General features: G+C 35.3%; 1 protein-coding gene across 3 annotated transcripts in view; it reads right to left on the bottom strand.

Annotated features, from left to right (window-relative positions):
- Positions 1–26585, bottom strand: part of PCDH9 (protocadherin 9) — a 1052177-nt gene that overhangs the window by 663184 nt on the left and 362408 nt on the right. Inside the window, exon 3 of one of the 3 annotated variants that reach the window (XM_027844589.1) lies at positions 14557–14658. The exons of the other annotated variants lie outside the window; for them this stretch is intronic. Coding sequence (XP_027700390.1) covers positions 14557–14658 — 102 coding nt within the window. The remainder of the gene's footprint in view (positions 1–14556; positions 14659–26585) is intronic. 3 annotated transcript variants of the gene reach the window in all.

Here is a 26585-nt window from a genome sequence, read left to right as displayed (position 1 = left end):
TGTAATCATTTGCTCTAATTTTGGAAAGGAGTACTTCAAAAAGCTCTACTATAGTAAGAACCACAAGCTTCTCTAATTGAGTACCATGTGGGAGGGAGAGTATAGAAATAGTCAATAAAGACAAGTGAAAAGATTCACTTTGCTGATTGCCCTTCTCCAGTCAGTGGCAGTCAAGATACGGAGTCTATGGTTTAGATATTAATAACTGCTGGGACTTCCAGCCATACATAATGACGAAGACATCTGTAAAGAACTAGAGTTCTGAGAAAGTGAAGGCGGCAAGGCCCAGTTTATTGGGGAAGGCTTGATTATAGTGCAAGTGGAGTCCCTCTGATCTAGGGCCAAGGCAGCAGCACAAAGAAGTTGCCAAATTTATCAGGTCTTATTTAAACCAAACATATATCTAACTCTTCTTCTTCGTTTTTAGTTTTGCTTCATCACACTGCAGAGCATAATTTTTTGGTTTATCACAAAACTTCTGTCTGTTCTATCCTCTAAGTCATTTGTCACAGTTCTCAAGGTCACAGGGGAGCCTCAGTGGGGAAGTTTTTGTGTTGATTGATTGGTTTTGTGATGCCTAGGCCTACTGGTGCTGCTAAATGAGTTTTTTTTCTTTTTTTTCTTCTTCTTCTTTTTTTTTTTTTTTTTTTTAGCAATGGAGTGACTGAGGGGGAAAAAAGTTGTGAATCCTGTTAACAAGATTCATAAAGCAAGCTCTTCCCAGGAGATCCTGGTGACTTGCATCGCTGCCCTCTTGTCACTTACTGAGTACGAGCAATGAGAGCTCTGCCCTCCAATAGTTATTACAAGGAGAGTGGATTCAGTGTCTACAATTAAGGGAAAAAAGGCCTGAAATATGAGAGACAATATATAGAGAAGGAATCCCAATTTCTGACCCTTTGTGTTTAAAAATGAAAATTATGCATGTGTGCACACACATTGTCTTGGAAAACAGACTTTTATTTTCATGTTTTTGGTTTTTTTTTTTTAATTTCAGTAACGTACTCTGAAGGAGCGGGATATGACATAAACCCAAGTTCATTCCTGCTGGGAAGCTTTTTACCTAAGTCAGTACAGTAGCTGTTTGGGAAAGAATAGCACTAATGTTTCCCTTCCAAGCAAGTACAGGAGTATGTCTGAATACATCAGGTTCTTTAGATTAACAAACTGTGTTCCTCTGGCTAAGTGCTTCCTGCTTTTTCTTACCAATTCAATAAACAGACAGATAGGCAGGCAAACAGATTCTATTACCTATAGCAGCCAGAGGCACAATTTTAAATTTCTGAGTGAAGGACGATAGCTTGTGACGGCAATGGATTGGTGAATTATCATAACAACACTAATGAAAGATTGTAGACACTCTATGGAGGAGAAGAAAAGGTAATTTCCGGACACCCCACGGTAAAGGGGTCTTCAAGTTTGCATCTCCTATACCCATTCTGACATTGTTATGACATTGTAGTCTAGTTAAACATTATCAGTTCAATTCTTTAGCAATTTTCCCTAACATAATATTTATGTGCTAAATATTGGCTATGCAAAAATATACAAATGTCTTCAGTTCAATTCAATAAACATGTAATTGGTTTTCATGTGTAAGGTACTGTGTTGGTTACTGAGAATCTAAAGACAAAAAGAAAGCTTTCCCTGCCCTTGAAGAGATCACATTCTATTGGAGTGATACCACACGGAAACAAAGACATCTGAGAAGGTAAAGGACACCAAAAATTAGAAGGATCAAGGAACACTTTTTGAAGGAGGTAGCACCTGAACTGGGTTCTTTTTTTTTTTTTTGGCAGTTGGGAGTTAAGTGACTTGCCCAGGGTCACACAGCTAGTAAATGTCAAGTGTTTGGTCTGAGGCCAGATTTGAACTCAGGTCCTCCTGATTTCAGGGCTGGTGCTCCATCCACTGCGCCACCTAGTTGCCCCCCTGAATTGCGTTCTCATGGGGCTGGGCTTTGAAAGGGCAGACAGAGGTGAATGAAGTTCATTTCAGGAATAGGGGACAATTTGGGAGACTTAGACAGAGACAGGAGATAAAGTATTAATTAGGGGATGTTGCTAATGTTGTCTGGAACGTATATTATATGAAGGGGAACAGGGTGAAATAAGGTTGTAACATTGAGTCAGCTACATGTACACCCATGCCTTGTGGTCCCTGCTGATGGGAAGGGTGAGAATGGTGGATGAATAGGAGTTCTAAACTGCAATGAGTTGTCCTCATCAAGTCTGGCACCAATGTGGGGACTCCATGGAAGAGGTGTGAGGGGACACTAGGCTGCCTTCTTAAGTAAGGGCAAACTTGTGAAGATTTGAAAAACAGGCCAGTTTAAAGCGACTGTGCTTCTCAGAACTGGCATAAGCCATGAGTGGCCTCTGCACTTCCAGCCTGGGCAAGACAGGGAGACTCAGTCTCAAACAACAACATTAAGTAAGAGCCTAAATGAAAGTAAAGAACTTTGTCTTTATCTTATTGTTTTCTGCTTTCATTGACACAGTTTGAATCAAAGTTAAACTTATTCCAAAAGGAACTTTTTAAAATCCAAATACTAAAAGAAGGTGTCATTTTCCAAAGCATCTATTAGAGATGGAGTTAAGTAGAAGCATGATTACCACTTTTACCTCTTCCAGACAGTGTTATGATCTTTCTTTTCCCGGGCTAAATCTGCTTCCTCTTTCCTCTCTCCCTGTACCTTATCAATTTGCCAATAAAGAACTGCATTCTTACCTAAGTATATAAATACATCAGTAAATAAACCCATCATTTAAAAATAATGCTTTAATCTGTATACTTCTGGCTAGATTTGTGTTTATAAGATTCCAAAGATTCAAAGACTGAAATAAGATTTATCTAACATTATAATATCCATTGGACAGCATAACAGAATGATAGAATTTCAGAGATGACAGGTGACCTCAATCACCCAGTAAACACATTTCTTTCAGACTGCTTTTTTAAATTCCTAAATCCTCATTTAGTTGAACCCCACTGATGTAAAATTCATGATAATTCAACTCAATAAAGATTTGGATAAAGGTCTGAATTTGCAGGTGACATAGTGTTCTCAAACACTAATGATAGTCAAGATTCAACTTTGGCTAGAATGGTAGGGCTGAATTGAATACCACGACATTTAATAGGGATAAATGTCAAACCTTCATATAACATCTACAGGTATGTGATGCGGGAGGCATGACAAGAATGAACTTTATGTGAAAAAGATCTGAGAGGTCTTAGTGGATTTCAAGCTCCATATGTGCTGACAATGTAATATGACCGCCAAAAAAGCTAACATGATCCCAGGTCCATTAAGAGAGAAATAGTGGAATAATGGAAATTATAATTCTTTTGTACTCTTTCGTGGTCAGACCACAGAGGTAGTATTTTGTTCAGTTGTAAAGACTACATTTTAGTGAGGAAATAAGTGAGCTAGGGAATATGAAAAGGAAGTTGACTAGGATGATAAAAGGCCTCAAAATCTTACAATATGGTAATCCAGGAATGCAACATGGGAATGCTTGTTCTGGAAAAGCAAAGACTTGGGAGGGGCATGACGGCTCTCTTCAATTAATTGAAAGGTTATTACACAGAAAAAGGGCTAGATTTTGCTTGTTTGCCGATGGTTCATCTAAACTCAAGGGGTAGAAATTTTAGAGAGGAAGATCTCAGAGGTGTGGTGTAAAGAAACACAATTAAAACCATTAAAGTTATTCCAAAATAGAATAAATGGCTTGGGGAAGTAATGGCTGTAAAGTTGCCTTGCTACTTGATGGGCATTCTCTAGAGGGTATTCTTGGTGAGGTGTAGGTTGGACTAGTTTGTATACAATTGTGAGATCATGGCATTCGGTGTTTACATTTAAACTCTTTATTAAGAAATAATTTGCTCAAAAATTTATATTATAATCAATATTGCAGTAGAGATGTCTCACCTAAATAGATAGAACCAAATTATAACATTAATATGTGACACTATCCAATCGCAATTAATTATAATAATGACCATTACATTAATTATAGGGGACTTTTCTCCTCACTTAAACAAGACCTCTATTTGACAATACTTCAAATTTTATGCATTTTAAAGTAATAAAACTTCATATTTGAAATCCTCTGGAACTGAGGTCATTGATTCCAAACTTACATGGATTCATTTGAGTTTATGACGTTTAATTGTGTTTAGAGAGACATCCTAGAGAAGTGGATAGAGTGCTAGCTAGCCTCTGAGCCAGGAAAATGTGGATTCAAATACCACTCATCTGAAACAGACTAGTGACCATAGCTATAGGTAAGCCAATTAACCTCTCAGTTCTCTGGGTAGTTCTTTAACAATTTAAGATGTAGGGAAGGTGCCAGGCTGCATTGGTAAGTAGAGTTTCCTTATCAGTAGTTTCCTACACCAAAGAAACCACATATATAGTCCAAAAATGCATCTCAATATTATTTTATGATCAATACTCTTCCCTCACCTTCTCAGCATTAAGGGATTTGGATGATTCATTAACTCACCATTGATGCAGCACCGTCTGCTTAGATGTCTTTATGCCTCACTGTTGATCTGTGTTGTTGCAAAGCCCCATGTGCACAGCACTGTGCAGGTTTTATGAGGATGCTTCAGTATATCATTCTGCTTTGAAATCTGACATTTCATTCTGCATGAAATCATTCCTAACATTACCAAAGTGTGAATGGAACTTGCTTGTTAAGTAGGGAAAGATGAGCACCCAGGGAAGACTGCTACAAACTTCCTCATCAGAATGTACAATACTCAGACCTCTACAGATCATACACTTTTGCATTAAGAAAAGATCAAGTATGTCACATCCTCCAAACAATATTATTATGACGGCGCTCCCTGGTTTGCCCTCCTTCAAATTTATTTGTACCCTCTCTAATATCATTTTGAGATATTGCATATCTTGGTAGTAGATTCTGATCCTATGGGACTTATCTGCCAGTGAAGCACAGTATGAGATTTTGAACCAGGACTTAGGACAGTTTATTAATCTCCGCTTTTGGGTTTCACTTGAATCCCTTGAGAAGAGTATTGAGCTGTGGGCATAGGGTGGGTGAGACTAGAAGAGTCACTGTTCAAAAGAGTTTTAGGTCCTTAACATTTTTGAGATTCTATATTTGGTGATGTATAAATAGGGAACAAGCAGTTCTTGGGATAAGAATTACAAAATGGGTGAAATCATCTATTATAGGCATAAATCTTTGGATTTTTATATCTGATAAGTCACTAACTTCCTATCTTAGAATTTTGAGCATGCCTTAAGCATTTTTTTAAAATTCATCATTCTTACAGGTATAATTATATTCACTTGGAAACAGAAAGATAAAAATGAGAACATAGGTTCCAATTCAAAGTGCATAAAAAAGATCTAGGAATTTCCAGTATTATTCCAAAAGTTATAGAGGTGATTAAACAAGATGTCACCGGAAGGCAATACATGTCTCTTCACATCTACTATGTGTTACATAACAGATGGACAAATAAAACTTTATAAAGAGAATCACAATATAAAGCTGAGCCCGAGGGCACAATTTTAACTTTAATAGAGACATATTTTGTGTAAGTAAATGCCAAAGACCCTTCTAAAAGGTGCAAACATATATCACATTTCATGGTGAGTTACTTGTATTGTAAAAGAAAAGATGATTTTTACTTAAACAGAAAAATCTCATATTAAGTTGATCAAACGAGAGTCTGAAGACCTGGGTCTGAATAGCAGGTGTCCTACTTACTAACTGTGTGTCCCTTCTTCATGGGGCAATTTTCTCATCTGTAAACTAAAAGGGTTGTATTAGATGACCTTTGTGTTATCTTTCAGATCTAAATCAATGATCCTATGATCTAGTCATAATGCAGGCTGGGATCCATTTAAATTTATGCAGGAGTGTATACCCTAGACAAGAAGCTGGGAAACCTAGATCCTAGGATTCTAGACCTTCTTTCAATCTTTTATGAGCTCAGGAAAACTTATAAAATCATTATCTACTAGAGCCAGAAGAAACCTAGTGATCACCTAGATGGCTCCCAGTGTTTACAAATGGAGTAACTATGACTCACAGAAGTTATTTACTCCTGCTTCACTCATCGTTGCACCTGGTGGTGCTGAACTTCCATAACCTTTCTGTAGACTGGCTTCCTTACATATGAAATTGGGATAATACCTACCTCAGTGTTATTGTAAGGATCAAATTAAATAACATGTAACAATGCTGTGAAAAAAAAATAAAGTATAAATCACATAAAAGTATAAAAACATGATGTATTATTGGTCTTAAAAACAGAAACTCAACATTGATTCACAGATTTGGGTTATTCTGGAGGTGGGGGAATGATAACTATGTAGATTATATTTTAGTTAAATGCCATTTAATATTATCCCTGAGAACTCATAAGACTTAGAGTTAGAAGGGACCAGAGAAATCATCTAATTCAATCTCTTATTTTAAGGATGAGAAAACTAAAGTTTAGAAGGCCAGTGACTTCCCAAGGGCAACAAACAAAAGAACAAGGATTCAGATCAAAGCCTTCTAACTTCAGAGCCATAGTTCTTTTTTTTTAAGTGACTTGCCCAGGGTCACACAGTTAGTACGTGTCAAATGTTTGGTCTGAGGCCAAATTTGAACTGAGGTCCTCCTGACTTCAGGGCCGGTGCTCTATCCACTGTGCCACCTAGCTGTTGCCTAGAGTCAGTGTTCTTACCATGGTTGTCTCCATATTTATTATCTGTGAAGGATTTCCCAAGTAGTAAAATCAAATAGAAGGCTAACAATTATTATGTGTCTATTGCTCATCATAACTCAGTGCTTTAAACAATAAATATTAGCAAATAAAATTTACTGAATTGAATTTTTATTGAATTAAACAACTGAACTACATAGAACACATCTATACATTTTAAAAGTGTGGTATTGCGTGCCAAGAAATTAGTTTTTAGTTGGTGGCATTTGTGACACCTTTAATAATGGAAGTGTAAAGAAAAGGAAATTGATAAATGATTCTTTCTAGGCACAGACAGAACTTGAAATTTGACCTTAATGCATAATCCACACGCATTTATTCAGTCAAACTCTTCCTTATCTATATATGGATTTTTTTTTATCTCCAGCATAATTTAATCTCAGATCAACAATTCTCTTTCAACCAAGTTTGCTGAATTTGCTTCTATGCTCCCCCTTCTTAGGTCATTTTAATCTTTGGTAAAGTAAGGTAAACCTAGTTTAAAACAATATAGACAGAACTCCTGCATGTAATGCATTAAAAAGCAAATTATATTAGGACTTATGCATCATGTACCCATATTTCATATATGTTCTATAAAATGTAATATGCTAACATCCTACCTTTATCCCTCATAATGTATAGATAGATAGATATAGATATGTAGATGACCTTTCCTTCGAAGCCCATGGAAATGGAGCACAAACTTTGGCAGGTTAACAAGATGTGAGTACAGTATGGCTCAAATGAAAGTCACTATGTCCAAGGACCAGGCAAATGACATTAGAAGAGGATCATCACCAGACAGATGTTTGTAGTGTGATTAATTTTTCACCTCAGCAACTCACAATGATGATTTACTAAAGGTCATAAGAGTTTTTATCTGTGTGATAGTGGATACATTTCCAAAAAGGTAATGGTGAAGTAGGTGCCATGTGTGATAAGTGAGATATATAGATAGATATAGATATAAATAACCATGTTATATATACACACGTATATATCATGTTATATATGTGTGTTATATATCATATATGTGTATGGGTATATATGTGTGTGTGTATATGTATATATATATATGTATATACACATATACATACACACACATACATATAAACATGAGAGGTACCCAGGCATAGTGGACAAAGACTGCCAGGCCTAGTTTCAATCCTTCCTCTTTCATCTACTAGCTCTGTGATCCTAGGCAAGTTCCTTAACCTCTAATGTGCAGATTTCTTATTAACTTCCCTTAATAATATTACAAGTTTACAAGTTCCTGGAAATTGTGGAACAAGTTCAGATAGAGAGAGAGACAGAGAGAGCTCCCCCACCACAAATTCCCTAAACAAATGAAATCACAAGTCTGTCCCATGAAATATTCTATCCCCACCCTACTTCAAAATACATACACACATAACTCGAATTATGTATGTATATATGTGTGATTGTATATGTATAAAAAGCACATATATTTGTATATATATGCATATATTTTTCCACTATAATGTATAAATCCACTGCAATTAATGGATGTTTTGATCTTCTATTAGACTTGCAGGACATTTGTATTGGAGTTTTCTATGCTAATAATTTTCTTATCTTTCAAAACTACTGCACCAAACTGCAATCTCCTTTGATAGGTCATATCAGGGGCCTCTTTCTTTTTCTGCTGGGTCAGGCAGCTAGGTGACATGGTGGATAGAATAATGGACTTGGACGTAGGAAGCCCTGTGTTCAATATCCTGCTTCAGGTCACTTAGTAGTTGTGTGACCCTGGGCAAGTCACTTTACTTCTCTCAAATTCGGTTTCCTTATCTGTAAAAATTGGGCAATATATTACCTATATCACAGGGTTGTTATGAGGCTCGAAAGAGATAACATGTAAAGTGTTTTGTAAACCTTAAAGCATAAATAAATGCTAGTTATGATGATGATAATGATGATGGTGATAATTATTATTATATTCATCCAATCCCTCAATACAAAAGCAAGTTCTCTCTCTTTGTCTTCACTCTTTTGATTTTTTTTCTCTTTCATTTTTTTTTCTTTTTTTTCTCTTCCACTCTGTCTCCAAAGTAATCAGATCTTTGGCACCTCAATAAATTATTCATGACCACGGCACTCCACACTGTGCTTAGATGTGGGACTTCCTGGCATGCTTCCCCATTAATATCTACAGACATATGCGCAACCTACAGAAAGCCATGCACATCTGTAGATGAAACCCATAAGCAAATCCCTAGGCCTGCATTAATCACAAACACACACAACTTCATCTGTTTTGTGAAGTCCTTATAGGACTACTATTTTTTTTTCTTTTTCAATTTCACACTTTAGTATTATCTCACGCACTTTTTTAATGCCTGGTCCATATAGTCTTATCCAATAAATTGTATTTCCCACCTTGTTTTATTCCCTGATTCTTTAAATTTTTTTAATTTTTGTTTTGTTTATGGTTTAAGCCTTCTTTAATGCATGACAACATAGCAGTGACTAGTTTAAAATCCTCTTGTCCCTTTTTCTCTACACTAGATTCTCTTCATAAACAGCTGCATCACAGCTGTCACTGTGAATGGCAAAGATGTCCTTTGCTGATAAGTCTCCTCCTGTGGCACCCAGAGTTCCTTCAAACTGCTAATTAGCAGAAGCCAGGCCACAGCAAGGTTTGGTGCTGTCCTTCAAGTGTGTGGCCAGTGCTGACACCATCAACTAAGCTGTCAAATATGGCTCTCTTTGAAAAAAAAAATCAAGCCCACTTACTTTGTGGTGAAGAAAGAGGAAGAGAATAGGTTTTTAAGAAATTAAAGGAAAGTTGGAGGCATCCTCCAATGCTGTAGGCGATAACTAAAGGTGTTTTACAGCTTCTAGATTTCATAACTGATGTACTGTTGCCATGCTGTGAGTGGTCTTTCTTTCAATAAATTCAAACGAAAACTACTACTTGAATATCAAAGGAGCAATTCATAAATGTAGTCAAGTTGTTCAAACATCGTCTTTTTTAGTCTTGTATACAAACTGTTCAAATACTGCCCCCCACCCAGCCTTCAGAAAGATAAAATTTTCTTCATTCTTTTCAGTTATAAAAGATTACTGCTGAGCACCATAATTTTTAAAAATCACATTTCTAAGTGGAAGAACATAATGAGTGTAGGATTGTATGTGTGTGAATGTGTACACAAATGTGAGGTGGCATAGTATTCAGAAAGACAAACTATGTTAAATTTTATTCAGACCATAGACCCATCTTTATCAGATGGCAACCTTGGCTAAAGATTATTTTGCAATTATCAATAAAACACTCACAAAAACCGCTCAAACACCACAAAATAACCTTATTTCTATCTCTAACTCAGTCTCCCTTTAAGTGGCTAAATAGCTACCTTCATTCACTCAATCTGTATTTTCCCCTTTTTACTGTGGTACAGTTTAAGTAGACTATTTTAATTTACCTCACTATTATTCTAGTTAATTCATGGAATATATACATATGTTTATTAATCATAGTCATAAGCCTATGTTCATATATTTATATATACAAAGCATATCTGTTTTCTATCTCTACATGATAGACTTTACATGATAATCTTTACATGAAGACCACTGAAACTGAAGTTATCATCTACTTAATGAGGATTCAGATGAGAACTTAATTTCTGTGAATTTTTGAATCCCAGCAAAGCCACAGATATGGACTTAAATAAAAAGTAGAAAATATTTACTCTCTTGAAATGGCTTTGCCCAATTTTGATTTGGAGCTTTATAGCAGCACATCTTGGGATATCTTAATCGGCCATCTGCACCCAGGAATTTCACACTTGCTATGTCGGCCAAATTTCCAGAGTCTAGAGGCTAAAATTCACACTTATTTTTAAACCCTTCCACCAATCTCCCAAACTTTGAGAGTTAAGATTCCCATCTGACATTGATTTTCGGATTTCATCCCTACAAGAAAGGAGTCTTATCTCAAAAATTCATACACTATACTAGACTACTTTGTTAAACTACTTTAGCTCTAGCATCAAAAACAGTGACAGGGGACAGCCACTCATACTGAGATGCAGTCTTGTGTGAATTCCAATAACTATGAGGCATTTTCCTACAGATCCCATAATACAGACACTGAGGGCTATACTGGCTTCCTCTCTGTGGTGTCTTATGGGTACGTGGCTATTAATGCACATAGAAAGAAAAACCACAACAGAACCTGTAGGTTAAAGACACGCAGCAAAAGGCTACACTGCCATATTTAGTATTCAAGAATCAAATTCCAGTCAGAGCTTCTCCATCTCTGTGCTTCTATTTTAAAGTGATAGCACATGATATAGCCAATGACAAGAAACTGTGCCAGGGAAGAGAAAGCTTAAATATGAATTTCAGCTAAAATTCTACACTTCATTCCAAACATGAGCCCAGAAAACACCAATTTCAAACAGCAAATGATTTCTGTGACATTTGCTTCCCGAGAGTTAGATATGGTCCCACACACAAAAAAAAATTACTTTATGAATCTAGAAACCTCTTCTGCTGCTCCTTAGCTATGTGGCCTGCAACAAAGTAAATAATCTTTAGAGGCCTCAGTTTCCAAATGTGTAAAATAAATAAGTTGGAACATATGATCCTTGAAGTCACCTCCAGCTCTGAGAGTCTACAACTTATGTCTTTCAAATATTTAATAACTTCTTTCCTCAGATTCCAACTGGTCACTGTTATGGTGAAAAACTTTTCAGGACAATAACTAAGGATTTTTTAAAGTCATTTCAATTCTGGAGACCACTGCCTTTCTTCTATAGTAATAGTTATTTAAGCAACTGCATAAATTAGCCATGTACAGTTGTATTTGGTCTGCCATTTCATTTAACAACACTATAAGTAGAGGTTTTTATAATATGGAGTGTTCCATGGTGCTTGGGTTAGTAACCATGTATTGGAGAGGAAACTAAAGGAGGGATTTTGCAAATCATACAGACAGTAGAAAATGAGAGAAAGATAAAATGAGATAAGATCATTACATTTTAGTAAATGAACAACAATCATAAATCAAAATGCAAGCATAGGTTGTTATGAACTTCCCTTTCAGATTGTCAAGAGACATCTAGGACTGAGTGAATATTCTCAAAGGGATGATTATTAAAGTTCCCTCCTTAACATTAGTTTCCCAGGAGCCCAGAGGGTTTATCTAAAGGTGTTAAACACTTATTACCACCTTATAGAGTGGCCCCCAGGCTCTAAGGTTACTTTCCAGAGCAAAGTCTCTAAGCTCTCATTAGCACTTTTTGACTGTTCTTCAAGGTTTATTTCACAGAAAACAATGAAAATGTTCAACAAAGATTTTTGAGAAAGGAGGGCCAAGTGTTAGAAACATTATAGTCTCACTCAGGTGATTTGATTGTTCTGGGCAGAGGTATAAAATGTCCCCAAATTATAACCTATGCTGGTTAACGGAAATTAAAAACTTTCCGGGTTTTAACCTTTGTTGTGGAAGCTTTTTCTAAAAAGTGATGCCACATTCTTGTTACCTTAACTGTATTGCCTTAATCATACTGTAGGACAGGCAACTGGTATAGTAGACAAAAGTGAGACATTGTTAGCCAGGAAGACATGAGTTAAAGTCCTGAAGTCTGACACTATAACCTGAGAAAAGACACTTAACCTCTAGAGACCCAGGGGACTCCACAAGGCTAAAAATTACAGATGAATTAATACTCTTCATTGGCAAATGGATTTTCCTCAGCAGAAGTTCCCTAACCTGATGAACTAACAGATCCCCTCCTGCATTCCTTGCCCCCATTAGCACAATGGAGCCAATTTAATCATTCTTTTATGAATAAAGAACTTGTAGTGCTTCCGATTATAAATTTTGAATATTAGTAAGATGGCCTAAGAGGTTCCCTGCCCTTCAATAAATCTAGGATATAACTTATTTTCTTGTGCTCCGCTTCGAAGTCTAATTTAAAAAAATGGGTTAAGGGGATCTGGTTAAATACAACTTGACTATATCAAGTGTAGAACAAGTAAAAACAGAGATTCAAATAGCTAGTATCTGTCCTTTCTTTATGTAATATCCCGTTACTTTGTGGAATTTGGTGTCATAGGAACACAGGCTTTAGAGCTGAAAAGAATGTTAGCCATCAGCTAGTACAAGTCCCTCATAAAACACTCATTCAACAGAGAGGTTAAGTGACTTGCAAAGAAGTAAAAAGGTCAAGATTTTAAACCCAGGCCTTCTGATTTCAAACCTAGGGCTCTATATTCCTAAAAGCTACATTGGCTGTACTTACATCCAGGAGCATCAGGAAAATGGAGCACAAAACATAAATGTTGAACATTTTCACACTAATTTTAGTTTCTGTTGTTAAAGAGTAGATAATAATGAGGAAGGGAAAGCCAACATATCACCCCCAAATCTGGCAGCATCATATTACTTATTTGCATTGAAATAACACTCTCTTGCATTCACTCATTAAAACTCCCAACAGTATCATAAGTTCTCCTGGTTTCTACCCTGAACAACCAGAGACTTGGTATAAGTACTGGGTTTTTATTTTTGTTTGTTTTTTGGTTTTTGTTTTTTTGGTGGGGTTTGTTTTTTGTGAGTGTGAGGGGAGATGCTGTGAGGAGATGTGAGTGTGTGATCAATTCACAAATTGAAGGAGTTTTCAGTACCACCTGATAGACTAGGAACATCGGATCCTTCTTCTTCAGTTAGTAAATCCAAAGCACCAGTTTCATAAAATCCTTTCCCATAGGTGCTACTAATTATGAACAATATATTTTTAACATTCATAGAAAAAATAAAGGAAAATTAGAATTTGAAATGGTACTCTTTCCTCACATTAAGGAAAGGTCTCTAGAGGCCCTGATGGCAGAAAATAGGCAATACTGTCAGAATCCCACAGAATGTTAGAACAAGTCAAACCTGTCCCTAAAAAGAAGGAACATACAATTTTTATAACTGCTAACTCATTAAAAAGAAATAAAATAAAGCAATTTCATTAGATTATAATATGAAACCAAAAGAGAAATAAAGGGCAAGGACTATTTGTCCTTCAAGCTGGGGGGGAGGGAAGCTAGAAAAGAGAATTCTAAAAAGGTTAGTGAAATTTCCAATTTCAAGTACATTTTGTGGTTGACAGAATTAAATAGCATAATCTTTTTTTTATCATTTCTGGAGAGTCACTAATGAAGCAAATTAATCTATCAATAGGGTGATTATATTTATCTCTTAAATTAAATAGTAATGAAACATAAACCAAGACTATGACATTCTGAAATGGCAGAAGCTTGAACCAAGTATATACAGTGCAAGAGCAGACAAAAATTGGCTCTTAAAATTCACAGACAAGAGCATTATGACAATATATGTAGATCACTGCGTCAAAGACTAAAATTCAAATAGGTTCCTTGCTCTGAACTTGTGTTACATGCACATCTTTTTTCTAAGAACAACAATATGTAATTGGGAATACAAAATAGTTATATAGAGATGATTCAAAATGCAGAACACATGTCAAGGAATATTAATAATCTGTGATTTCGTTGGTATAGAAATTCTCACCACCAACACAGACTGCAACCCACCTACTACTCAATAGATAAGTCTTGGAGAGTTGCCTGAGACTCAGAGACATTAAGAGACTTGCCCATGGTCACACTGGTATTAAGTGTCAGAGGCAGGATATGAGTTCAGGTATTCCTGACTCTAAGCCCGGCACTCTACCCACAATGCAACATTACCTCCTAATATACAACAAGAGAGTATTTAAAATAAAGAGCATGAAAAACGGTCAGCACTAATGTGGTTTCTATAGAGATTTGGCATACCTCATAATGGCTTTCTTCATTCTCCTGAATGTGGAAACCCGCAGAGCTGGGACATTTCTGAGGAGTGACAGGAATACTGTCACCTTTGCTGTGTGTATTACACTGTAAGAGATTACCAAATAATGGTGACAAACTACTCCACTTTTAGAGTGTCTACTGAGAGAAATGACTATTTGTTAAGATCCTATTAAAGGAATTCTACTCGAGCTAATGGGGGTATATAAGACAGATACATGCATTAACAATCTTATAACACAGGTTTTAGAAAATGTCAAAAAAAGTTTCTTGTAATAAATAATACCTTTGGGGACACAAAATTATATTCATCATTTGATATGTAAAGTAAGGAAACTAAAAAAAATTGTTCTTTCATAGTATTTCCCTTTTATGTTAGCTTTGGATTTCGAGTTTAAAGTTTTTACTTAATACAAGTTAAATAATGACAAATCTATACATTAAAATGGATATGATTAAAAATATCAAGTTCAAAGTCTCAGAGCATTAACTTTTAAGTAATTTTCTAAACTGGATGCTTAGGAACTATTTGAAAAGCCTAAACAAATCATTTTACTTCAAAAACGTAATTAAAACAACATGAATATATGAAATAAAACAATACGTGAATATATGAAAACACATAAGAATTTAATTCTTATCTGATATCTTTTCATTTAAAATATTTCCCTTCATATTCCATTAACATGCACTTATTGTGATATTAGAATGTAAGCTCTCTGAAGGCAAGAGCTCTTTCATTTTTGCCTTTGTATTCCCAGTACCTAATACATAGCATGTGCTTACAAAATGCTTGTTAACTGATAGTCCACAAAGGTTTTCTAACACGAGAATAGTCTGCCTTTAGGGGTAGAAACAAACAAATACACCAATTCTCATCTATTAACAAGATAAGTTTATGCTTATTTCAATAGCATAATTTATTCAATAAAACTTGGAATATTCTAACAACTTTGCTTATCTGAAGGTATAGGCATATCCCACCCAATACCACTGCTTGTTTCCAGGAAAACAGTCTTTTAGGTGGAGAGATATTTCAAGGGGAAGTCATCCCACAGACCGATTTTATAAATTGCCAATGAGTGAAATTATGTTACAATGGAATTTGGAAACTTTATAGTGGGGTTTGATTTAAATATATGTATGCATTACAAACCAAATTTTGTCTGGGCAACATATGTAGGGTATGCCTATACTTCAATGCCTAGATATAGTACTTGTAGACATGAATATATATACATATATATATATATATTAATTCAAATGTTCATAATACACTGCTAATTTACATCCCATTGGGAGAGAACAGAATGACCCTAAAGTGAATTCTCAATCCACCCAGCATTTTTCACAGTCTTATGCCCTATTCATTTGTCTATTTAATCTAATGTTTATACTTTTCCATTCACTTTCCTAATGAAAAACACCATTAGCAAGTATATAAATCACATATATAAATATATACACATGTGTCTGTATATGTTTATGTATGTATATATACACACAAATCTACTATGTTCTACAGAATAATTAAAGCATCATGCCTAATGCATTTTTTGAAAATGCAAGGGAAACCACTGAAGTCTTTTTTGAGTGGCCAAAACACACGAAATGACAGAGCACATTATGAGAACAACGGTTGTTGCACACAAACAGCCCTGGGATTGCATCATATGAATATTAGTTGCTGGGTTTAGGAGTACCTAACTTTGAAAAGAAAAGACTCAGAGGTCATAGCAATCATCTTCAAATGCCTGAAGGGCTAGTGTACGGATGAGGGATTAGACTTATTTGGCTTAATTTCACAGAACAGAACTAGGAGCAATGAAAGAAAGCTTCATATGTACAAATGTTAACAAAATATAAGGGGACACTTCCTAGCAAACAGAGCTATCCAAGTGAAATGAACTGCTTAGGGAAGTAGTGGTTTCTCTTAGTTTTTAAACAAAGGCTAGATGACAACTCATCATCAATATTGCACAGGAGATTCTCATTCAAGTGCAGACAGGTGAGACTGATGGCCTCTTAGATCTCTTTCAACTCTGCTTCTATGATCCTTGGAAATACTTTATTTTCATATTTCATTTGAAATCACCTTTTCATGCATTGTAGGCATCACAGAAGCCATGATCTTCCTACGCAAATGCTTGGTCACCTAAATACTTCAACATCCTGTTCAAAAGCCTTCTCTTCCAAGAAGCCTCCCTGCCTTAGATGACTTTAACCATTCCTTTATTCTCCCTTTGGCCAACAGGTACATGTTCATTTGTGATACTTAGTCATTTTCTTTTGCAAGCATCAAGTCTGTTTTTATGTGTGTACATTACATCTCATCAATTACAAATGAAGCTGCAAAGGCAAAAACTCTAACATCTTTTCTATCTCCTCACATCAATTGATGCAATATAAGAAAGTAAGTATTCAAAAGAAGTTAATTGACTTTTAGTTTTATTCCTTTCTTAGGTCTCATGGCATATGATATTCCTAACTGATTCCTGCCTCTACAATTTCCAATCTCTGATCCAACTTTACCCTACCAATTTTAATTTTCCAGAGACACTTCTTTAGAATGTCTCTAAAAATATTTTCTTTACAGATGAAAAATTATCAAATCTGTTACTCCCTCCCCCCATACCCAAAGCCTATAGGTTAAATCTCCAAGTCCATATCCTAGTATTTGAGGTTTTTCATAATCCCACTCCAGTCCATCTCTCTGATCATCTGATTTTTCATTATTCAATTACATAAGCTCTCTGTTTTAGCCAGGCTAATCTATTTAAAGTTTCTTTAACATGCCTTTTAATTTTTCACCTCCACACACTGCTTATACAAATGGCCCTTTGCCTGAAATATCATCCACTTTCACATCCATACCGCTAAATTGAAGCCACTCAAGGCTCACCCAAAATCCTATTTGCTTCACCAATACTATTCCAAAGGTATCTCCTTCTTCTCTAAACGCTAAGTATATATTCCCTTTATTTGGCATTGTTCACATACTACTTTCTGTTTTTAATTAACTGGCAGATGCTGTGTTACCTTCTCAGGAAGGTTGTAAAGGGCTTAGGGGACAGAATCTGTGTCTTAATTGTTCTTATCCTCACAGTACATAGCGCACTGCCTTGCACACGGTCAACCTTTAATCAATATTTGTTTGCCTTAGCACTGCTTCATATTTTAAAATTCCAGAAAACTGAATATGCCTTCTTACATATTACTTCTATCATTTTTAATAACTTTGCTTTGTGATGATTTCTAGAAAATACACAAAACATTGTAAGTTTCTTGAGGGCAGGTTCTCCTCAGTTGGCATCAGGGATAGATGTGCCAAACATGCTTGGAATAACTCATCCCCAGTGCCTTCACAACTTAGGTCTAAATCGTGTATATGTGTGATTATAGTAAATATAAGTGGATTTGCTTATGTATGTGTTCATTTACGTTTTTGTCCAGACGTGATTTTATTGATCTACTAAGTCCTGGTAAGCAAGCCTCCTATACAAATACGGATCAGCATCTGCTCTGAAATGTATAACCTTGGGTCACTGAGTCACTGAAAGGTTAATTCAATTGGCCACGATTGCACTATCAAAATGTGTTAGCTGTGGAACTTGAACTCTGATCTTCCTGATTCTGAGGTTATCTCTTTCACTATTCGTGATGCTTCTTCATAATGTGTATGTGTGTGTATATACATACACAATCGTATGTGTATGTATGCATGTATAAATATGTAACCCCAATCCCAACACCCATTGTTTTGGGACTATCCTCACTAGTGAATATTAATGCCCTGTGGCAGTATAAGGGGAGGGGGTACAGTTGGCAAAAGTGGGAGAGAGCTGCTTCATCTCTTCATTCTCTGTTTTCATGGAATCACTTCGAGCTCTGTAATTGCTTTTGTTTCCAGCTTTGAGAGAGTTCCCTAGAGATCCACTAGATTAACAATATTAGAGGAAGCAGATAGATATGATTCTGGTCAGGTACACCCTCTCTTTGATGAGAGCAGAGTGAAGTCTCGCCCCAACCTTCTTCTTTCCCTTCTACCGTGAACATAAGTCTACCTTGGAGAAGGTTGGGGGAAAATAGTCTAGAGAGGTCTAGTTTGTCTCTCTGAGTCACACAACAACAGTCTCATGCTGCATGTAGGGGACACCCCTTGCTACATATGAGGATATAATACATAATCATGTGTGTAAATTATTAACAATATAAATACTATATGTTTAAATACATATACATAGAGGGATATATGCTTAAATTAGCATCTTGATCTTACCCTAGATAAAAACACACCTATTGATTAGAATAATTAGTCAAGTAGACAAAGGGAAGGAAACAATGTTTTCTGTTACAGTCAAAATGCACTAATCTCCTTTTCTATTATTACCCAGCCATAACCCATTTCTCTCTTTGCTAGTATTGTCTCATATTCCTAGAATGGATTCTATCTTTTGCTAACAAAGTTGGCCCGTCCTTTAATGTAAAATTCAAAATCCTTGATCCATGCCTAACAAAAGCAATCCCTTTAAGTTTTTCAAGGTGGACTGAACCTCTTTTCTTGTTTGTTATTCCTTTTTTTCTTGTATTGTAGCTATCTGCATATTCCCCTCTCCCCCGCAATTAAATTTTAAGTTCCTTGAGGGAAAAGACTGTGTTGTATTTCATTTTTCTGTCTTCCCCATGACCTCTTACATGTGTATGAGGGATATCATTAAGTAAATACATTAGCCAAAAATGTGGCTAGTCTTTCAACAAAAATAAGGAATAATCATTAGGATAGTTCATGTGTTCCACAGTTATCATTCTAATACCAAAACAAAAAGGGTAAAATGAGCCATTTATAAAGTATGTTGCAAACCTTAAAGCACTATGTAAATTCCAGCTTTTGCCATTGTCATAATTTGTATTATTAGAAGGATCACATCATCTAAGTAGGATCCTGTGAGGACATAATTAATGAATGAGAATAAGGATTATATGGAAGGAATAGACAAGCATAGATGGTCTGCAACCTGAATTACTGAAGAGAATACCCATATTGATAAGAAAAGCAATCAGTTTAAGTATTATTGGCACCTAGTCAAGTGCTTGTACATAGTAAGCATGTAAATGTTTATTGAAATTAATTGAATCAGTTAATCAACACTTGATTGGCTAAAAAATTAATGATACTACTCTGCTTGTTCTCTCACAAGCTTATTTTTGAAGAGTAATAGTGAGCAAGAAACTGCTACCAAGCACAGAGATATTATAATAACAGAGGCCATTAACATATAAAAATATGTATTCATAACTATACTTCAATGTAACTGGTTTCTATTATAACCTTATGCATTTTATTTCATGCATTTAAATATTATTCTGAAGAAGTGGTCTATAGGTTTCATTAAACTACCAAAGGGGTCCATTATGAAAAAAATAAAGTTAAGAACTCCTGCTATGGTGTTGAAAAAAGCACAGGATAAGTGCATATATGGAGTTGGATACAATTGACATGAAATGATGAAAATTATTAATGTGTATCTTTTCAATAACACCTGCACGTTACAAGAACAAACCACCTAAAGAAGGAATCTGGTCTATGAGACACAACACATAAATACTTATGAATCTATTTATTTTGTTCCATGGAGATCCAAAAATTGTAGAAGCTACAGTACTTCATACAGTACCAAAGAGTTTTTAAACTATTTGATCCACTTGTTTGTTTGATTGGTTTGGGGCTGGATTGGTGATTTCATTGATATGAAGAAATGCAGATCTTCCTGACTCCAAGTCCAGCTAGCCACTATACCATACTGACTCTCATTGAAGGCTTATTTACTTGAAATAATATAGAATCATATAGATAAGTAATCAAGTTAGCTTAAATAATGGACAGTGTAGTGTAGTGGAAAGCTGGACTCCAGAAGCTTTTCCCGATTTTCCCAAATCCCCTTAGTACCTTCTCTTTGCTGGTTATCTTGAATTTGTCTGATCTATATCTTGTGTGTATGTAGTTTGCCTGAAATTTTCTTTGCTAGACTGTGAGTTTCCTGACATCAGAGACTGTCTTTTGCCTTTCTTTGTATCACATATGCTTAGCAAAGTACCTAGCACATAACAGGCACTTAATAAATATTGGTTGACTGACTGTCACAGGATTCAGAGCTTTGTTCTATTTATAAATACTTTTAAATCAATGATTTAACCCTTTCTGGACATAAGTTACCTTCTTCATTTATAAAATGGAAGAGCTAGAAAAATTGACTTCTGTAATCTAATTCTAGGATCTAGTAATTTTTCTCTAAAATTATTCGTATCAAAAATGCAGATAACATTTATGTACAAAAGAATCAAGGTTAACTGGAGAGGCTGGAATATGAAAGAAATCAATGCAATGGAATTTAACAAGGATGTATGTAAGTTCCTGCCTTTAGTTTAAACTATGTTTTTAAAATAAATACAAGATGAAGGAGACCTAGCTTAGAATAATTCACATAAAAAAAAATCTGAGCATTTTAGGTGACTAGGTGTAATGTCAGCCAATTATATTATATTGCCGCTAAACAAACTAAAATAATTTTAGCCCTATAAATGGAACTACAGTAGCCCAGATCATAAGAAATAATAATTTTGAATGGCTTCTTAAATTTGATGTACCATATTTTAAGGATACCAACATGCTATAGTTTAGTATTAAGAAGAGGGTGAGCTGCTGAGGGTCCTGGAAAAATATCATAGGAGAAGCAATTGAAGGAGTAGATACTAATGATCCCCTAGAAATAATATCATCTAGAAGTAGGTGTAGGAACAGAAGCTACAAATATACTAAGGGGAGACATAGGCTTCTGATACTATTTTAAAAAATGCTTAGTTTTACCACTGTCTGAGTCCATTTTTTTCTTCTTTAACTCTGTAAATCATGCACATCCCATACAAATTTGCATCTCAATAGAAGCTGGGAGCATCCCAATCTCTTTTTTTTCTCCCTACAATTCTCTTAGGTCTCCCTGTAAGAATACTCTATATTCTTCAGTATTTCTTGATCTGCTGGCTTTTTCCTTGGTTTTGGAAGTTCCAATGCTAAATCCAGACATTACAGGAAGATAATCCTCCCCGCCCCCCCCCGAAAGGTTTGGTCCCTGTCTGATTCACACTGGACAGCCATAGGGTTTGTCTTCAATTCCTTTCCTCTTAGACCTAATCTAGTTCCTAGATACGCAACTACATCCTTATTCCCAATTTTTTAAATGATGCAAAAGAAGCAGCCAACTGAACAGGACTGAGGTATTCTCAATTATTTCCCAGTTAGTTTCTCTTCCCCAAGTATTATTTAGTATAAGTGACAAAGAAGATCAAAAGAAGTAACACAGTTCTTTGGGCAAGAAGCAGAATAGAAGTTTATATAGCTAGATATAGATATAAATATTGACACATGTATATAATCCATGCTTATATTATTCATCACTTAATTTTCTAGATATTGTAAATAAGGTTGTATATACAAACCAAGTATATATTTCATTGGTGAATTTTTTTTCAGCACTACCATTTTAATATGCTTTATGGGGTAATTTATACATATATGGCTGATATATATGTGTATATATTTATATGTTCACATATATTTATATGTATATTTCTGTAGATACATATGTTTTCACAGTTTCAAATAATTGTATTTTCTCTATTAAGTTTCCATACTATGAAGAGTTAGAGCCTGATTAAAGATAATGTATTAATAATGTCTTGAGGCTCTATGTACCACTACAAAATCCATCATTTGCCAAATTTGATGAATAAATATATAATGAAATATAGTCAAGATGGGTCTATAACTCGAGTTTAATATTAAAGGGTACATGTCCATAAATTACACTTGAGAGTTCAAAAATTGCTCAATAATAACAACCATATTACATGGAATTCACTGAAAAGCTATTTATTTTCCCTGGTTCAGCCTATGTGATTTTTTCCTTATCATCAACTGATAGTATTTATAAAGGATAGACAAAGGTTATCAGTGTAGGTTAGTCTAGTTTCACAGTACAATATGTACAACCCACATAGAAATTACTACTCAGAGGAGCTTTCACAAGCAGGTACATTATCTCTTAAAGTTTAAGGACACATTTTCATGTGAATTGCAGCTAATGAAAATCCTTTGTAGCCATTATACTACAAGGGAGGGGTAAAGAAAGGATAAAAATTATCAACAAAAACATATTCAGCATCAATAACCCATATTATAGTTTTCTTTATTTAAAGAAAAATACTTGAGCGTTGTTTTTTTGCCATTTTTCCCAAGGCAGAATGCAGTAACGATGTACACTATTATTCTTTTCCTCCTCCTACCTTCCCACAAAATCGAGGTTATTTGCAAAAGATCAATAGAGCCATTATAAAATTTGTTTGCTATAATTAAGGAGGTAGGAGTCTTTTATTTTTGTGCACTAGGCCATATTAAAAGACAAACAAGCTCTGGAACTAATTGTGTATTCTCTCTACTACATGCATGTGAGTAGGTCTCATTTTCTTAAAAATTGCTTTTGTTAAAACTCCCACAGAATGAGCTATTCTTATCCATTTCAAAAAGCTAGGGATATCCCTATCACCAAGATTTGCCAGATATTTAAATTTCCTTCTCCTAGAGCATTAATAAAAATGATAATATATACATATTACCAAGACAACCCCTATTCCAAATATACAGTATTTGAAAATGTATGTGTGTGCCCTCAAGGACATGAGTAAACTATATAAAGTAAGATTCATTCATATAGATACCCAACATATATTTTCTGAAAAAGGGTTTTTTCAACTGATAATTTCAGGAGAAAACAAGAGAGACCTCTAGTATGTTGGATAGATTCCCTGTGGTGAACTGCCTGGAAAGAACTGACAAAGCATCTCACAGGTGACCAGACATGTATGATTTGCAATTTTCACTGTTACAAAGAATACCCAGGTTGATATGATCACAAACCCATTTGAGAATCTGAATATAAACATCATATTTTATATATCACTTTGTAAGTCTCAAAGTGATATAAATGATAGTTCTGTAAGACAGGTTATATAAGTATCCTTACGTCTCTTTTGCACATTAGGCAAGGGAAGATTGGAGTGCTGAAATGACTTGCCCAAAATCACACAGGCAATGAGTAAAACACCAAAGACTACCTATGACCCAAGTCCTCTGACTCCAAGGCACTGGATTCCATTTCACTTTTCACTAAGTTGTAGCATACAAACTATGCTATAGCATACAGGTCTACCTTGCTTTACAAAATATATGAGTTCCCTCAAAATTATTTGTAAATTCAATAACATTTGTTTTGTGAAATGAAATATATCTTAATATGTTTCCATTTTAAAGCTATTGACTAGAGTTATTCCTTCTAAAGAATCTAGCCTAAGCTGTTTGATCTGAAATACAACTAAACCCACACAAACCACATGTTTACTCTCATTCCATTTCACTACAGGCCACATAAACAATTAAAATGGAATAGGAAAAAGCGATGGACTTCCATCGCTCTTGAGGTTATTCTAGCCTCAAAGAAACTATACAATGATAGAATTCTCAGAGACATCATTAACAACACACTTTTGTGTCTTTTTTTAAAAATCTCATAAAATAGACCCTTCTCTTTTCTGAAACTATTCTCATATCATACATTCTTGATCTGATCTTTTCTCAGCTTAAATTGAACTGTGATTAAGAGTCAAATTGCCATACTTGTGTCCTTCATATGCTACTTTTTTTAATGATACTGGGTAATAAGCCAACTGAATAAGGTTCTTCCCAACTAATTTTCTCTAGTTTCTTCCTCTGATAGTTAAATTCCTCAAATGAATTAGTGCTTTCTCCATTTCATCAGCACCCATTTCATGATTATTTTTAATCCATTATACAAGTAACACTGGGGTTTTTTTTGCCTCTTTTTGGAAAACAGTGTTATTTTTACCCATCCTTTGTCTTCTAACCCTGACCTAGGGTTATATATGATTAAGACCTGCAAGGGACCTTATTGATAATATCAAGTCAAAATAAGAGTAGCAAGTTCTTACATTTTTCTGCTTTACCTACCAAAGAAAATGATCTCTTCACTAGAAAGAATCTAGAGGGAAAAGGCTAATGGGTAGATCAAGCAAAAGATAATTAGGAAAATGGAAAAATAGTCATTGGAAATCTATCTACCCTTGATGAGTTCAAGCCATCAGCTCCAGATGATCTTTATCTAAGAGTACAAAAAAATGTTAGATACAACCATTGAGCTACTACTATCAGTAACCTCTGAAAGAGTGGACAAAAGAGGGGTGGTTACAGGACTAAAAGCAGCAAATATTACAATTTTCAAAAAAAAAAGGCTTGGGAGAAGGAGGGGGAGAAAAGAAAGAATTCTGGACTCTACAGTCAGGGAACTTGGTTTTAATTCCTTACAATTCTAGAGGATATTAAATATTAGCAAACATTTAAAAATTAAAACAAAGGAAATGGTGATCCTGAAGAAGAACCAGCATAGCTTCAAGAACACATCATATTAGATTAATCTAATTTCCATTTTTGACAGGTTTCATAGGCTAGTAGATCAGGGAAATGTTGCAGATATAATTTAGCTAGATTTTCGCAAAGCATCTAACAAAATACACTATATCACATTATCCTCCTTGGCTGAATCAGTGGAGGGGAGAGAGAAGAGAAAGACATATCAAATTCTCTCCAGCATTTCTGCATTCTGCTTCTTTTTTGACTGCATTATCAATCAACATCAGGCCAGCCAGCCTAATAAAGCAACCAATTAAAACCACTTATGACTGGCCTGATAGTGACTGACAGCCAAGTTAGTCAGTGGTACTGGTAGAAGGTGGGAGAGGAAGTGATCCCCCCCCCTTACATCTTAATGTTTTCTAGAACTATTTATAGGGCCTCTTTAGCTCAAAAAAAAAATTGTACATGCAATGTTGGTATAAAATATAACTAAGTAAAAATGTTGGCCTCCATCTTAACCAACAAATTAATTTTGCATGGCACACATTGCTCCTCATTCCCACTAGCTTCATCTCAGGTTCATTTAGTTCATTGGCTCTCAGAATTGGACATTACCTCAGAGGTTCAGAAATTCTCTCTACACTATCCTAAACAGGCCTCTGCTTGAAGACCCCCAGTGGTAGGTAATGAGCTAAGTTAAAAGAGTAGTGAATTTGCAGTCAAAGATCCAACTTCTAATTCCAATGTTCCTTTACTTACCCTATGAATTTGGGAAAGTTATTTAACCTCTTTAGGCTTCAGTTTGAATAAAATGAGGATTTTGAACCAAATTACCTCAAAAGTCCCTTCCAAATCTAAATCTATAATTCTACAAACCACAAATTAGCCAATTACATTTAATTCTAATTATTTGGAATCTTTCCCTTATATAAAGCCCAGCTTTGTGAATTTCCACCTAGAATCCATAGTTCTGCCCTTTGGGACCATTTAGGAAAAGTAGAATTCCTTGTCCATGTGGCAACTCTTGAAACACTAGAAGAAAACTCTTATTTATCCTAAGTTTTCTCTCTTTCCAGCTAAACACACAATTTCTTTATGTGATCTTTGTTTGCCATGGTTCTCAGCCCTGTCACTATCCTGGTCAGCCTTCTCTGAATATTCCTCAGCTTGTCAATATCCTTCTTAAACTTTGGTGTCTGGAACAATACATGATAGATGGCTCTACACAAGATGGGGACAGCCAGGCTAGCCATTCTTTTAGCCCAAACCTTAGGGACGTCAGTTCCTATCTTGGTGCCCTCCAGGTGCAATCTCCTCCCTTCCCACCCCATCTAGATCAAAACTCTTTGCCCAAACCTAATGTTATCCTTAACATAAAAATGCCTGACAGCAAGTCATTCTATATACCAATCATTTTAATTTCCTTCTCCTCTAATTTCCCTAATATAAAACTCTGGTCTATACCTGCCTCCTCTATATACTATATACTATACTCCTCTATATACTGTCTCCTCTGTTCATTACCCCACTGATC

The sequence above is a fragment of the Vombatus ursinus genome, unplaced genomic scaffold (assembly GCF_900497805.2).
Source record: "Vombatus ursinus unplaced genomic scaffold, bare-nosed wombat genome assembly UNPS02014942.1, whole genome shotgun sequence".
NCBI classification, from domain to species: domain Eukaryota; kingdom Metazoa; phylum Chordata; class Mammalia; order Diprotodontia; family Vombatidae; genus Vombatus; species Vombatus ursinus.
This window is presented reverse-complemented; position numbering and strand designations above follow the sequence as displayed.